General features: G+C 39.9%; 1 protein-coding gene across 8 annotated transcripts in view; it reads right to left on the bottom strand.

Moving 5' to 3' along the window:
• lrp1bb (low density lipoprotein receptor-related protein 1Bb) overlaps positions 1-16,732 on the bottom strand; it is a 339,312-nt gene that overhangs the window by 175,364 nt on the left and 147,216 nt on the right. For all 8 annotated transcript variants that reach the window (XM_078174387.1, XM_078174384.1, XM_078174381.1 and 5 more), the window contains 5 exons: positions 16,013-16,132; positions 15,255-15,383; positions 13,155-13,412; positions 11,970-12,132; positions 807-1,029 (listed from right to left, as the gene is read on the bottom strand). In XM_078174387.1, the coding sequence (XP_078030513.1) occupies positions 807-1,029; positions 11,970-12,132; positions 13,155-13,412; positions 15,255-15,383; positions 16,013-16,132 (893 nt within the window). The remainder of the gene's footprint in view (positions 1-806; positions 1,030-11,969; positions 12,133-13,154; positions 13,413-15,254; positions 15,384-16,012; positions 16,133-16,732) is intronic.

Here is a 16,732-nt window from a genome sequence, read left to right as displayed (position 1 = left end):
GACGTTTAATTAGATTAGGCTGAAATGACTGAAGTCTTTCTTTCCCACAACACTGTGCTACAGCAGTTAGACAGACATTAGCTATATTTGGAAAATGACATATAAATTGCATAGTAATTAAATGTGTATATAAGTTGTTACTTCTGACTTCGGACCACTGACAGCAACAGCTGGCAGGGAAAAAAAACACATATACAGTTTATGCAAAGATGTACAAAGGGCATTTGTCATTGTAGATGCAAGATCCTCTGTCTAACGAGGCTACAAGCTAGTGGTGGAAGCAAATTTTATGCAAAGAACACCTGCATACAAAATAAGGTGTTTGAAATGTACGTTTTTCCTTCCTTCATAAAGGGTGAGTATCTAGTCCAAGTTGCTTGAAAAGGCCTTTTAATGAATAGTCATAATCTGGGATGAAAGCCTTCAAGAGTGTACTACAGGAAAGAGACTATTGATATGCTCATTTGGAAGACAGCCCCACATATGCCTCAATTCCTTCAATTTAATAAACCATCTATTCCCCATTCAAAAGACCTTTTCTATGAAAATGAGGAGTGAATTATAACAACAAGCAGTGAATAAACCACCTGTCTTGCAGTGATAAAGCACGGTGCCCTAAATCAGAAAATTAGAAAGCCCCTCTCATGTAACAATTTGGAGTCTCTCAAATGAAGAGGGAGACAGTAGTGATAAGAGAAGTCAATTGTCTGTTCAGATTCCCACTGACGTTTGTCCACAATGGCTCCTTATGATGTGGAGCCCATGGAAGACAAAAAGCAGCGCTTACAGTGAAATATGACACTCACTTGGCTCCCATGGATAATGGTGTGCCTGTTTCTGCCGTGGTAATCCACCACATCGATGTAATCCAGGTAGGCGTCTGCCCAGTACACCAGCTTCTTGACCACGTCCAATGCCACAGCAGTGGGCTGCTCAATTTTATAATCCACCAGCCGAGTCCGGTTGGTGCCGTCCATGTTGCAGCGCTCCACCTTGGCCACATTCCCATAGTCGGTGAAGAAGAGCATTCTGCAGAGGGTGGGAGTGTTTGAATGATTAAATGTTGGAAAGAATGTTGCCTGCTTTGTAGCAGGATCTCATTCTTTCCTCCACATCTTCTAAGACCTATTTCATACAACAAGTAAATCACAACTCAGTGTTTGTCCTTACAGTACACATTTGTGATTTTTTTTTTCCTGGCTTGATTCGTGTGATGGTGCTTTTTATGTCAAGCCATCTGATAAAACAGCATGACACTTCACATATATAGCCTACTATGTTAACTCAAACTGCTACTGAATCCCTTTGCTGAACAGCCCATGTCCTATTGTAGCTAAGCAACCGAAACAATACACAGCAGGTCTGTCAAGCTTTTGATTTGTCCACGTCATGTTGAAGCAGTGTGCATGGGGCTGTGGTAAGACACTGCACATTTTAAGAGTTTGTGGGTGAGGTGTATTGTTAAGCATTAGTCATTGAAGGTCTGACCCTTAAATGGAATCAACTACATCAATTTACTTTCTGAATTAAATCACTGACAATACTAGTTGCATGTATTTACATAATAAATAAATGAAATTTTATCATTAAAACACATTTCAACATGCCATTTTTTACTCCCAACCCCCCATAGGTACTTTGAAATGGTGCAGTCTATCTGCCATGGGTCAGGTGAGCAATGCGCAGAACTCACAAGTGCCCCTTGTGTAAACTTGTGAGGCAGGCTACTGCCTGATTAGCAAAGTCAGAATGATTCACCAAAAATCAGGGACTCCTAAAGGAAAAGCCAGGGTACAGAGAGAACAAGAAAATGAAAGGAGTAGAGAGGTAGAGGACAAATGTCTGTCTGACAAAAAAATGTGAAGAAGCAGCAGGTATGACAGGTGGAACTGAAGGTGAGAAGTGAGGCAGAGTAATTTTTAGCAAATAAAACCTGCTGTATCAGGCTCACTTTTAAAGCCACAGTGAAGACAGTGGTATCATATTAAACTAAAGGACCTACATCATCCATTGGTGTCAATCATGTTATGCTATCTTGTTAGAAAGGAGCCAATAATGCTTCAAAGTTATGCTTAATTTTGGCGAGGGAAAAGGGAACATTGCCATTTTCCTAAATGGTGTATTTAAGTATTTTTGCATACTGGGGTCCATAAACAGTTTTGAAATTCCATACTGGGTATGACTGGAAAACTGCAAGTTTAATCTTAACACTATTTCAGTTCTGCACAAATTTTGACCAATATTTAATTAAAGTAACACTTAAGATTTAATGAATAAATGAAGAAAGAAATATTTGTTTACTCCTGATTTGATCTTGTGATTAAATACCTTGCAGTAATTTCCTTAACCAGGTGATGATGATTTGACTTTTGTCTTTTCTATTCAAGGACATTTTTTTTGGTCCAGGACACACAAGACTACTTCTACTTTTCAAAATAAGAAAACAAGGTCTTAACAGTAGATGCAAGTAGAAGTAGATACAAAATACATGTGGAAATATGATTAATTTGATTATGTTCGCAGGAAGTATAAAAATGCTAAGGATCCCCCACTCCCTCTTGGGTGTGAATGAGAGGACCTACTTTTGAAAATGCTGTCCCATTGCCCGTATTTCCTAACAGCTGGTCTGTGTCCTCTACATGGTTTACCACCTGGTGAAGATGCAGACTTCTTTTCTAACTGGCACCTGTTAGCTTCATTCTTTTAGCATGAAATGCTAGCGGCTTTCATTTTTAAACAAGTCAGCTACAAAACTGCCATTTTAAAAATAGAAATTAGAGACATGCTTTTGTTTGCCTCTGTTGGTAATCAAGGAGCTATTGTTTCAAAAATTAGCAAGAATTTTGAGTGGTAAATCTGCCCACCTTATCATTGCTAATTGCATATTTGCTGCACAAAACCAGAGAGACTGACAGGCTTAGCAACAGTTACTAAGGATGAAGGAGATGTGTCTTATAAAATGGTCTATTTTATAAAAGTGTCACTGATTCAATGCAAAAAAAGTTTTCACGTTGGCATTCAATATGTTATTATGCCATTAAGTACATGAAATTATAACAATTACCTAGCTATAGAAAGTTTTGGTGACCTTTGGTCTAATCTACATACATTCTGTTCACAATTTCAGAGCAGGATACTTTATCTAATAAAAAAATATTGTACGAACAGACAGATGACAACTACGTGATAAGATTCTTGATCAAATAAGATCAGCCATGTCATGAGATTGTGACCAGGTGTTAACATTAGATCAGTAGCTATATGTCAACAAAGCTCCACCCACAGTCATCCCCAGCATCCAGTCACAAAGGTTCCAAGCCCACACTCGTCTCTCAAGAGGAAAGGAGAGAAGCTACAAAACAACAGCATGAAACTCCTGCATGCACCTCTTTCAACTGCACCTGCTGTGGGCCTCCTACAAATGTGATAAAGAATAGCTTCTCAGAGGCACCATTTTTACTCACATTTAAGCCCCTTTGTGTGGAGCATTTACATGATTTCTGATTTTTTATCAAATTATTTTGATGAAGCAAGTTATTGCTAGTAAAAGTCCTCTGTTGTGACAACCTCCACCAAAAATTTGATGTATTGCTTTCAGCCCATTCATTCAAGTGTGAACGAGGTTGCAAGGTTCATTGTCATTCTACAGCACAGGGTTACACAATGAAATGCAAGACATAGTCCCTTTATGCCACACAACAAAACAAAAACAATTTTTTATGAGGGAGCATGGAGGGTGAGGTGAGGAGTCTCATAGCCTAAGAAAATAGCTGCTCTGTAGTCTGGTGGTATGACAGCAGATACTTCTGTATTGCTTGCAAGGGGGCAGCAGGGTATTGCATATCATCACCCCGTTAATTGGCCGTTATCGGTTGTTAACACTGCCATTGTTATGTAAACAGCAAACTGCACCTACCAGTAGGCTAGAACGTGCAAATCAAATGTTCCAAAACAGTTTTGTTAGGTCTCACTTTCACTTTCTCACTAACTTTTTGTTAGGTTTAGGCAAAAAAACGATGTGGTTGGGTAAAGTACAGATCGGGTTTGGGTTAAAATAAGTATGGTTATGACATTACATGAGCTGTCTTCATATGTCAGTTCAAGTAAGTCAACGTTTACTTCTGGTGTCACACAGATCATGAGCAGTGGCCACCTTGGTTAAAATTATCTTTTTGTTTGCCATATCAGTGCAACCCAACCACCTTCCTGCACGGACTTTGTCGATCTTTATACTACGACACTTAACTATCTCCTTTGCTTCCATCATAATTATTACAGGCACTAGAGGTTGCTGTCTGACGGGAAACAGATGTGAAGGAGGTAATTTTTTTTTTAATATACTTTATTAATCCCCCTGAGGGGAAATTCATTTTTTTCACTCTTGCTGTCAATTACACACAAGTCCGAAAGACACACACATGCACAAACAGGACATATACATGCACTAAGTGGAGAGATGTCAGAGTGAGGGGGCTGCCTTGGTCAGGCGCCCCGACCAGTTGGGGGGTTCGGTGCCTTGCTCAAGGGCACCTCGGCAGTGCCCAGGAGGTGAACTGGCACCTCTCCAGCCACCAGTCCACACTCTATATTTAGTCCGGACGGGGACTTGAACAGGCGACCCTCCAGTTCCCAACCCAAGTCCCTATGGACTGAGCTACTGCCGCCCAAAGTAGAGCCATTCAACTCTATGCACCCAATTACAACTGATAATGGCCATTTAATGGACTGATAAAATTTGAAATGGGTGGGTAAGTATTGCTTTTCAGTATCCTTTGGGCAAGCTCCTCACCCCACACACACCACTGATGCTTGGTAGAAGGGTACCAATGACAATCTGGGCAGTTTCAGACCCCTCCTGTCCTGGGTCATATGCTACCTGCCCAGCTCAACATCAAATTAAATCAAGTAAGAACCAAAGAAGTCGATGATGAGGAAAATTGGGGATGTGTGTGTGAATATTTTCCTTACATTCATTTGCTGGCACAAACACAACAGTAGTGCTTTGTTTATGCTTGTCAGGTGCTAATTGTTAGTGCTAACAGGCAGATATGGAGAACGTTTGCTACAGGTTGCGCATTTGAAATACTTATTACTGCTCAAGGTTATGTTATGTCACATTTGATTAACACGTTAAAGTCAATCTGCACAATACAGTAACTAGTAACAGCTGCAGTAGGAGTAAAACAATTTAGTACCTCAAATTAAAATTAAACACAGACCTGGTGTAATGCACTTATTTCCCCCAGCTGTTTACAGATAAGCAATACCAAATTCATTAGGGATGCATGATATTTGATTTTTTTTTTTTTGCCGATATCCAATATGCCGATATATAACAACTCTTTTGGCCGATAACCTACATCAATATATCCATATGGAAAATAATGCAGCTTTCTTCACCAAATCACTTGACTGAATATACCTCTTTATGTCCATGCCTGTACCCTGGTTTATCTTTATTTCTATCTGTATTTTAGTGTATTTACCTATGTAATACCCTGTTTTAAGACCATGTATTTGTGTATGCACTGTGTAGTGCTATTATTTCATTGTCCGATTTATATGCGTTTAAAGAGGACCTCCCCCTAAAAATTTGAAAAGCCCTCGGGAAAATAATAATTCACAGCCTTTTGTTTTCTAAGGTTGTTGTTTTACTTTCTGGTGGTTTAAGAAATTTGTAAAAACAGAGGTTACTTAGTAGAGTTCAAGTTGAATGGGTGGTAATTTGCCTTTTAAGCTGTTAGCCTATTACAGGGGGCGAAGAAGAAGAAAAGGATCAGACCTGGCAACCCTAGAGAGAGGGCAGTGTGGAGGATAGCAGCCAACGTTTAGTAGGAAAAAGTACTAAATAGTAGGAAAAAGTACTAAATAGTGAAGTGTAAAGAATTGTTTTGTCAAAGTGCCAGGCCAGAAGAACTCAATTAAATTTTTCACTCTGTTGTCAATTACACACAGGTCCGAACACAAACATGCACAAACTGGACCTATACATGCACTAAGTGGAGAGATGTCAGAGTGGGCTGCCCATGACAGGCGCTCCGACCGGTTGGGGGGTTCGGTGCCTTGCTCAAGGGCACCTCGGCAGTGCCCAGGAGATGAACTGGCACCTCTCCAGCCACCAGTCCACACTCTACATTTTGGTCCGGACGGGGACTTGAACAGGCGACCCTCCAGTTCCCAACCCAAGTCCCTATGGACTGAGCTACTGCCGCCCATTCATTCATTCATTCATTCATTCATTCATTCATTCATTCATTCATTCATTCAATCAATCAATCAATCAATCAATCAATCAATCAATCAACAGTTTGTTAATACACTTAAAAGACAAACTTTTCTGGATGCCGGGCTATTTTATCTTTATTTTATGTATTTATTTATTCTATTTAAATGTGAATATCATCTTCTCACAGGGGTATCAGCATCACATACGTTTTCGTACATTTTTGTAAGTCCTTTGCACCAAAAAATTAATCACAGAATCATAAGCACTTAAGTCATGTCATCTTTGGTTAATGGCCCTTTCAGTTTATTTACAAGCATGCCAGAGTTGTCATTTCTGCTTTGTTGCTCTGGCGGTAATTAACGCAGTACCAGCCAACTGTGAAAGGGTTACGCTTATTTATTTTATCACCTAATTATCTGTCTGTTATAAACTTTTGTCATCTATATTCTTCATAAATACTTGTATCATAATTGTATATTTCTCAGATATGTTGTTTTGTTATTGTGCTGTATTATTTACCTGATGTTTTGACCATGTTCACTTTGTCAGTTAAAAAATATACATGGTTTGTCATATTGGCAGAAATCAGCATGTTGGCTGATTCCAATAGTTTATTTTAAATAGTATGAGGGCTGCATTCCTGTAAATCTGTTACAGTTTTTTGTTCCCTAGTGGTGATAATTTGTTAAATTTAGATTGAAAGGAACATTTTTGTTTTGTCTACTTCAAAACTTCAAGTATTTGTTGTGTGATTGATGACATCTTAGTCTCCCTTGGGAACAGGCTTCTAAAATGTACTGAGTAAAAGCAGCAAGAGCAAATTCAAAAAAAAAAAAAAAAAGATTGCATTGGTTGTTTTCAAATGCCAAAAACAATGGTTCCATTTGTCACACAAGAACATCATATAACTCTTGTCTATCAAAAGCAAATAAAGCAGTAGTGTGATGTTGCTATAGCACCTCATTGCACGATGAGGTTGAAGTGAATAGTTGGATCAACAAAGCAAAGCATCTGAACACTTTAGGCCGCTGTTCACAACCCATTTCCTACCATTAGTAAAAGCAGATTTTAGATGTGTACAGTCTTAAAAGTGTCCTAACCTGAACCAAGTAGTTCCAGTTTCTGAAGGCACTGACTAACGTGCCAGTTCAGAAGAGACTCATATGAGCCATTTTTTGAAGCAATAATGCACAAACAACTTAGTCATTAAGATGTAGGGGGAGAACCTGAAAAAAGCTCTAAGTACATAAACACAGAACATCAGCAGATAATTTCAGGAAAAAAATTAAGTTTCACAGCACTGGACAATGATTGATAGTTGGAGCACAGGATACAAACAGCACTGTTTATAATAAAATGTAATAACATTTCATATAATGGTGCAACAGAGTGGTGGCTTACATAATGAAAACAGGCACAGGGGTGACAATAAATACAAATAAATTAAAACAACACATAAAAGGAGTTTAGAATGAATATTTAAATGAAGCAAGATTTCAAAACACTGCATCAGAATGTTCTGAAATGTCTCCTAAAAATGCCCAGCGAGGCTGCCTCTTTGATACATTGAAGCTCCATAACCTGGAGGCAAAAACAATAAAAGCAGCATTTCCCATTTCCTTCGTGGTAATTTTGGGGACGTTTAGAAGGCATGCTGCAGAGGACCTCAGGGTATGTGAGTAGACATAAATGATAGACAACGTGTGATGTGCAGAGGAGCCAAACCATTTAGTACCTCAAAAACTGAGAGGAGGGCTTGAAAATCAATTCGAAAAGACACAGGGAGCCGGTGGAATGTAAGACCAATACTGAGCATTCATAGAAAATAGGTGTTACATGTAGTCTAATTTGTTTCTAACAATAGGGACTGAATTACATCGGACAAATAACTGAAATGTCATTTAACAACTACTCTCACAGACTGTCACTTTAGGTAATCAAAACTGCTCAGGTCTGCACATACAGTAATTAACATGGAAGGCTTGTCATGCTGTCTTGCTGTGGCTCTGTGAGGACCGAGCTCCAACAACCTCCAATGATAACGAGCTACAGCCGGAGAGCGGCGGGAAGCTGACTTAATCTGCACAAGTCAAGTCAGGGGAGAGATGGGCTGCCCTTTGAACCCTAGTCCAGGCTGCGCTGAAAAACTGTCAGCGTCAGCAAGGAGCCCAGCTCCCCAAACAGGTGCACCTCCACGTGGCATACAAATGATAGCTTTCTGGGATTAGGATGGTGCTGATGCTGTACTTGTGCATTCTGCAGCTACAACGAGATCCATGTTGGAATTCTAGAAATGAGCACCCCTGATGATATAAACTGCATGGGACTGCGGATAATAGTACCTGTCTTACAGTAAAACAGAAGACTGAATAGACAATGTTACAATGAAAGACTGTTTTCTGATTCTTCTTTCAGTAGTAGCTTTCTGTCAATTTTGTACAGTAATGGCAGGAAATAGTTTACTTCCACCAGCTGCTGTGTTGAGATTTGCAATTTCCAGACTGTAATGCATCTTTACCATAAAACATCTATAATAATCGTCAAGGTCTCTGACCTCATGAACAACTATAAACTCCTATCATGATTGTAAAATGATGACCTTCTATAGATTAATGTTAATGGCTAACGCAATAATGTAATAGACTAATGTAATTCTGCATTAGTTGTATTTATGTATTTATTTTCAGTTTAAATATTTCTTGTATTAACATGAATGTAATGTCAAAGTTCTTAGCTCTCTGAAGCTTTCAACTGTTTGTTTTGGTTACGTAAAACCTAGAAAATACAAAAAATTTAAAATTTAAAAAAGCTGCCTGATGTTCCCCAGACACTGGATCAATCTGACATTGGTGACTATCACCAATGCCACCATGAAGGTGACATTTTGGGGTTTAGTGAAGCATCTCAAAAAAATATCAAATGGATTGCCATGAACATTTTGTTGGAACATTCCTGTTTCCCTCAGGATGAATTGTAACTACATTGGTAATCCCTTAAAGTAATACTTCACCCACAAAATGACCATTTGTATATCAGTTACTCATCCCCTTGTTGCGTTGAGTTCATGGAGAAAACTTTCCATCCCTCAACGGTGAACAAAGAATCTCAAAATGGAGAAAATTCTTCATATACTGAGGTGAAGGGGGCTGCATTGAACAGCAGCTAAACTCTATCAAAACATCAGTTTACAAACTCTCACACAACTCATGCAGTGTAATTCAAGTCTCTCATGAATTTTGCTGAAATATTACACCTCTGCAACAACTGTGCTGGTGCACTACTTATACATGCCTTAGACTGTTTATGAATGTTGAGTTTTAGCAAAAAATTGTGTGTTTGTAAAGTACTGAGCATAGGACTGGGTAAACAAGACTTGGATTGTACTGCGTGTGTTGTGTAAGAGTTTGCAAATGGATGTTTTCATATAGTTTTGTTGTTGTTAAACGTGGTCCTCTAGAATTTAAATTAATCAAGAATGTTTGTCTTTTACTGGAGTCTTTGTTCACCATGGAGGCATGCAAGAAAATCAGAGTTTTCCTCCCAAATTCAAACACAGGGTTAGGCAAATGCTTTAAAAATGGTCATTTGGGTGGCTGAAGTATTCCATCACTGTTTAATCCAACACTTTCATCAGATCAAAATTCTAATTTGCTCAATACTTCGTTCTATGATCAAATATCTGCAAAACTAATGATATTACAATCAGTAAAAAGGCTTGACAAAATGTTGAGAGGACAACATAATCTAGGAAGTAATCATGTTTTTTCCTAAAAGTATTTGGCATAACAAATTAATATTTAAACTTAATTTACAAGGAAAAGAGTTGACTCAGTGGCATAGTGCGGAATCTTGACTCAACCTTTCATTTTCAATATCTTAAAGGCTTCAACAATCTTTGCAAGTATGACTGTATTGGATTTAAAAAAAATAATAAAAAAATACAGAGTACATCCTTTCCAGTCAGCCACATTTACACAATTCAATGTATACACAAACTAAAATGGGACGCGCAGGTAGCTTAAATTTTAGCTGATGAAAAAACCATACAACCAATCAAACTCTTCTCCAAAAAGGTATTTTAAAGAAAAGAAGAAAGGGAAAAGAAGAAAAGGCTTTCTTATAGCAAAGTAAAAATGCCTTATCCGACAGTAAGAAAGGCAGACAGACTGAGTGAATCAAATAACAACAACAACAGAGTGCCAAACCGGAGCATATTCTATAAACACCGTTCCTCACACTGTGCTGCTATCTAACACCTCCCTGATTTCTTTTGTTTTCACTCCATTGCTCCGGGCTGACAGACCTCTCTCAGGCTCACCTCTTCAGAAACAGCTGTACCCATATCTCACCAATTAGAGGCAGGAACAGGTCTTGGAAAAACTTCTGTGTCTTATACAGACAATCTAGCCAGCAGCCTGCATGTCCAGCTCCCTTGTGGGCCAGCAGACTCCACAGCCATACAATCATCCCTCTATGCACACAACAGAATTGGCACTTATGTGTGTGTGTGTGCGTGAGTCATGTGTGATTACGACAAAACCGCTGAAAAACCACCCTTACTTACAGTGTGTCTGAGGTGACTCACAGGGAGCGAGCTTGAATAGAAACTCCAAGGTAAAGTATATTCTCTTATAAGCCATATTGCTTTCCAGTGGCCAGCCAGCGTTTAATGAGAACACAGAGGGGCTGCCAACCAGATCCAAACGGCCCTTGTCATTAAGAAACCAGCAGCTAATTATTTTGATTAGACCCAATGGTTTATGGAGGTAGCACAAGCTGTTAAATAAAGCACAATTTATAAACTGGAAATCCACAAGAAGCAATGTAGTTCAGCCTCAATCAAATTTATTATATGTTAAGATTTAAAGTTTACATTGCCTTGTCCTTATGGGGGCTGGGCATGATGCAGATTAATAGAATTGGTGCACAGCAGCAACATGCTCCCATTGTTATTGATGTTTGGAGGTGGTCATTACTGTGCTTCAAGATCTAGCGCTAAAAAAAAGGCTGTATCACTATTATTAGTGTATCACTGTTTCTTAAATGTGTGTACCATTATAAATGTGCTCCGAGCTTGGTGTCTGTCCTTGTGTCTTCGTAATATAATGGCCCTGCTCGTCTTTTGCTCACTGGAAATACGAGGGCAGAAAAAGCTTTGAGCTACTGAATCTGGTTCACGTTCTGCTACAGCTGCTGCATGCAATTTATTTAATTTCTTTTTCTGTTTGTTTTGTTTGTCTGCATGGTGACACGGGAAACTGCTCAGGAACCTACATAAGTTCTGTGTGACCATCAACCACATGCTGTAAATGTTTTTTCATTGTGAGCAGTGTGGGGATATTTTTTACTCCACAGTTGCTCGACTTTTTTTTTTTTTGTGATCTCTACAGAGACAAAAATCCTGTAATGGAAAGTCCTGCAGGGGCCTATTCTACTGAGGGATGTGGGGTGAAATCAGTGAATACAAATGAATGTCTCGACAGTAGAAGCTGTCTGAAGCATCACCAGCTATCCACCAAATTACACAGCTCAAAGAGAGGAGGGCTGAGTCGAAGGACAGGGAATCATTTAAATCCCTTCATTGTAACTCACTCACATTCTTCCAGACAAGTCAATTGTTATGCATAGTGATTTTTTTCTCTCTCCCTTCGTCCATTTTTTTTTCTTTAACAAAAGATGCATGATGATAAATGAGCCTTGCGGTACTTTCAGAGATGTATTATATAGGCTGCGGGACACTTACCCCATGAGAGGATCCAGAGCTATTCCTTTAGGATTCAGCAGGTCTAGTTGCAGGATAGTAACACATGTGTCCCCAGCATGGTTACAGACAAATATCTTGTCGGTGACTCGGTCAACAAAATAGAAGTTGCCTGTCAGCCAGTCGATGGCCATGTGCTCCACATCTGCAATAGCAAGCAGGTGTAAGACTCTTGTGTTAAACTGTTAAAATGTAAAGTATACTTGAATACAATTTTCAACAATGTCCATGACTACCACAGAAACATTAAAAAAAAGACACTGGAGAAGCAGAGGCTGCCATATCCCTCTTTTTACATAGTCCTTAGCCCAGTGCCAAGAACACTAGGTCCTTCACCTCCCATAATGCATCTCAATAGCATGTTTTTTTAAGTTCCTCCCTGCCTATCTCCACGGCCCAGGTTTATGAAGGTTTCTGGTAAAAAAATATCCAGACTCCAAGCACAAGCTGCAATAACCCTTATCTTAAAAATACTATCAAAGCTTCCACTGAGAAGTTGTAGTCACCATGTAGCATAAAATCTTGAAGTGTAAAATTGGTGCAGTGCTACTTTAAATTTAACCATCGCCGCTGGGAATTTTGATTGGCTGGCAGCTCTCCACTCAAGGACAGTATAACCTGACACCTCTGATGCAGGTGTTCTCAATGATTGCACCAGTATTTAACTATAGGTGACAGTTATAGGTTAGGCTTTGACTGAAGGCCTATAAAAATAGCCAGCGCAAACTATGCACATTTAATAGCAGGTCCGATATCTGTGATGATCTTGACCGGATCCAACTAAAAAGGAGGGAAAGAGAGCACTTTTGAAGAAGAGAAGCTGGCATAGCCTCCAGGCTTGAAGGACAACTGTAAGGGAAAGGTGAGCGGCCAAAACCGCTGAGGCTAACCTGCCTTCAACTGCACCCATAATGAAGAGATATGAGAGAGCTCACAGGTAAGAGTGTGAGAGGGAAAAAAGGAGAAAGAGAAACAGAAAGGGGGTGAGCATGTTTGTGTGACAGAAAAGAGCATTGGTGATGTATATCTCGTCTCACCACTACCCTCCTGTATTGATAGTTTTCACAACTTCAGATCGGATTATCACTCAAATTCATCAGCAAAGTAAGGAGATGAAAAGGAGTATGAACTGGAAGAGAAGGGAGCTATAAACAGCTGAAAACATACGTTGCAAACTTTGTTGCGTTCTTATTTCCTTTTCCCGTGTGAATCCACGCAGATTCCTTGTTTCAGCACAGTGGAGTTGCCCAGAGGATTCTGTCGAGAGAGCCCAGCATACGCTCTCCTGGTTGTGCTGGAAATCCAATGCCAGTGTTCCATTTACACTCAGAGACCTCAGGGGCTGGAGGCCTGTTCCATTTAGATGGGTGATGACAATACGATCTGCACCACCAATGACTAGCATTGGACGGCTGTCACCAGGATCTAGAGTGAAATGGAAAATATGGAAGGTATTATTTTATTTTGCCTCGGTGAGAAAAAAAAGTAACTGTCAGAGGTCAAAAGCATGAATTGCATTCAGACTCAAAGAAAGAAAGAGAATATTCTCCCTAACAGCCGGTTAAACGGCACCAAAACAATGCAACAAAAAACGATTTCCCGAGCTGATTGATTTGAAGTAAAACAACAAATTGAGAAACATAAGTCTAGTTGAGGCAGGACTGTCCACGGTGGTAAAACTGAGATAAGCTGCTTTATGGGCTTAATTGAGCGTGTACATTCTCTGACATCAGGTTCACCCCCTAAAAACGGCCCTTATTTATCCCGATCTTCCACAGAAGTTGAAGTCAGGGGCTACTCTCCTAATATAGGCAATAAATCAGAATGTCTGCTAACATAACTGCTTCCCCTTATCCCTCTGAATCAACTTTTAGTAGTCGGACATTTTTCTCCCACATGAGGGGTAGATGGGGTTTTGACCAGGCTCTGTGACAGAGGTCTACCCTGAGTTTTAATCTTGGGAAATGTCAGCTGATGGAGCAAAAATGACAAAGCTATTTTATAACACACCATCATAAAGTGCATTTCTAGATTATGAACAGACAAATACTATAAGGGTGTGTTTGTATAGAGTATATTTTTGGATCATATGCTGACTGTCTTATCCCCTCCACAATGAAAATACACAATAATACAGTGAGCAGTGATGGGTCTGTTATATGGAAACACATTCCTGCCATTCACTGTATTTTTTAAGTCCACAAAAGATATTTTCTGCAACATGTATTAACCCCGAACCTCTATAATCTACAATTTGCAACTTAACATGAGTCAGTGAAGTGCATTAACAAGCAGACATGAAAACCATCAGGGTGTTGTAAAGTCAGATTTATGCTCAGAATACAAATAGAATAAAAAAATTATTATACCTTTCAGTTTAATCTGAGCCAAATGAGAAGAGATCGAATCAAGATTAAATCCCCAAAAAGAACATTTGTGCTGCAGAGTTTCAACTTCAATCTTACACTCAACACGTTAATATGTTTTTCATTCCCTGCTGCTCCTCATCTTCTAGCCTCAGAGAGGTCTATCTGAAATTTATATTCATGAGCTTTTACAACTAATGGTAACCCCATAGTTATCCCCATACCACTATCGCTCTCTGCTAAATTAATATTAATGCATGTGAGCATTGGGTTCAGTTAAGTTTATGGGTAATCATATTCAGTTTATTCCTGGTAGGACACCAGTCACATTGATTAAAAGCTGCAACTGTGGTGTTCTCCCCTGCTAGGTGTGTTGGGCCTCCAGCTATTTTCAACCCATATATGCCATAGTGACAACACCCTTAAAAAAAACTCAGTTTCACTTTATGGTTAAATGCAAGACACAAAAACATACCGCACAAGGTTAAGCTTGTTTACTTGCACCAGTGGACCACCAAAACACAATACCCTCTTCGGTTGTTTTATTTCTAAGTAGGCTGTTTTACTCATCGGGACAGATTTCTTACCAGCATCGGGCATTAACATAAATCAGGGTGACGCTGGGCATTGTCTCCGCACAAAATACTTCAGACTGCTCCCACTTAAAATCTCATGCTCATTAATTTTATCATTATCCTGCCTGACCATGTCTACCCATTCCCACATGGGTGATAGATGTGGTCACTGCTAAACCACATTAATCTTGCCTTACCAAAGCTACTGAGCACCGAGGCTGACGATAAGCAGGAATTCCACTCTGGATGAACAAAACCGCCTTGTTTATTATTAGAGATGAAACATACATACTATGCAGATTATGTTGTTTCCCAATGCCGCTCACCTTGTTTGGCTTTGCAAGATGTCCTGTCAGGCTGCAGGATGTATCCCTCTGTGCAGCTGCATCTGTATGACCCGTAGGTGTTCGTGCAGGTTTGGCTGCATGCGCCATACATGGCACATTCATCATGATCTTATGGAAAAAAAGAAAGAGAGTCATTTGTAACAAATTAGGTGTGCTCAAACATGACCCAAATACATAAAGTATACTTAATGTGGCCTCACTCTGGCACCTCAGGCGTAATTACTTTTATAACCAATGAGCCTTTTTTGGAGCTGCAGTATATAAACTGCTCTCTCCTGTCTTCCCCAAACAGGATCAAACTCAGGGAAGCGGTGTTACTTTGTTAAACCCCTTCCTCCAGCATAATTATGCAATTCTGTGCCATGTTCTTGGTATAAGCTATGTGCAAAGTCCAAATAAGACACTACAACTCTGGAGGCACCTTTGACAGCGAAATACTGTCTTCCTCACTGGCTGTCAGAAACCAGGCCGGTGGCACATATGAAGAGAGGCAGAGGAAGAGACACAGAAAAATCGCGTGTCGTATACTATAGTTGTGTATGCATGTTTGGGTGTAATGCACTGTACATGAGGCCCTGCCTGCAGACAGATGGTTCTCATATACCTCGTACCTCCTGCTTATTCATCTGAAGGAAGTCTAGCTGAGGGCAAAAGGAGGGATTGGTGTGGGGAAGAGGGAGGGGAGAGGGGGGAGAGCTCCATGGCAGGAGGCCCCCACCAGCGCAGCTGAATCCTACCTCTGCAGCTCGTCCCGTCCTCGCCGACCTCAAAGCCATCAGCGCAGAAACAGAAGGTGCCGTTTCTCGTCATGACGCAGCCGTAGCGGCACCGGAGCTCGTGGCAGGCTGACAGGAGCTCTGCAGGGGTAGAGAGGAAGAGAGAAAAAGTGAGATTTGGAGAAAAAAGGTATGAAAGGGTACGCAGAGTGGGAAATGACTTTTTGATTTGGGAAATGACTTTTCTGGATTTTTCTCTTGTCGTGGCCCTTTCAGTCACAATTGCTCTGCTGTCATTTGGCAAAAAGATCCGTCTAACCTTCGAGAGTTTCAAAGTCTTTGTGGACAAGGTGTGAATCATCACAGAGAAATTAAAGTGGTGTTTGTTTTGCAGAAAAATCAGAAGTTTATGTAACTGTTGACTATAGGACCATGACAGGAGGGAAGTGAAAAACAACTGTATAAATGTCACCATGTTAATTAGTAAATGTCACAGGATAGAGACAGGTGGAGAGTAAAAAGTCATTTTTATACTATAAAGTTTAAATGCCATATACATAATGCCCCGGCAATCAAAGACTTTTGATCAGTACAATTAAAACAGATTACCAGCCTCGCATTCTAAAGCCAACATTTGACACATTGATTGACTGGTAGCAGCCCACAAGAAGTGCTAACATTGTCATTTCCCATGTACTTTCTGAAAATTGTGATTGGTGATGACGGTCTGTATAGCACTAA

Source organism: Epinephelus lanceolatus, chromosome 14 (genome assembly GCF_041903045.1).
Source record: "Epinephelus lanceolatus isolate andai-2023 chromosome 14, ASM4190304v1, whole genome shotgun sequence".
NCBI classification, from domain to species: Eukaryota; Metazoa; Chordata; class Actinopteri; order Perciformes; family Serranidae; genus Epinephelus; species Epinephelus lanceolatus.
Note: the sequence above shows the minus strand (reverse complement) of the source record. Positions and strands in the feature narration are given on the sequence as shown.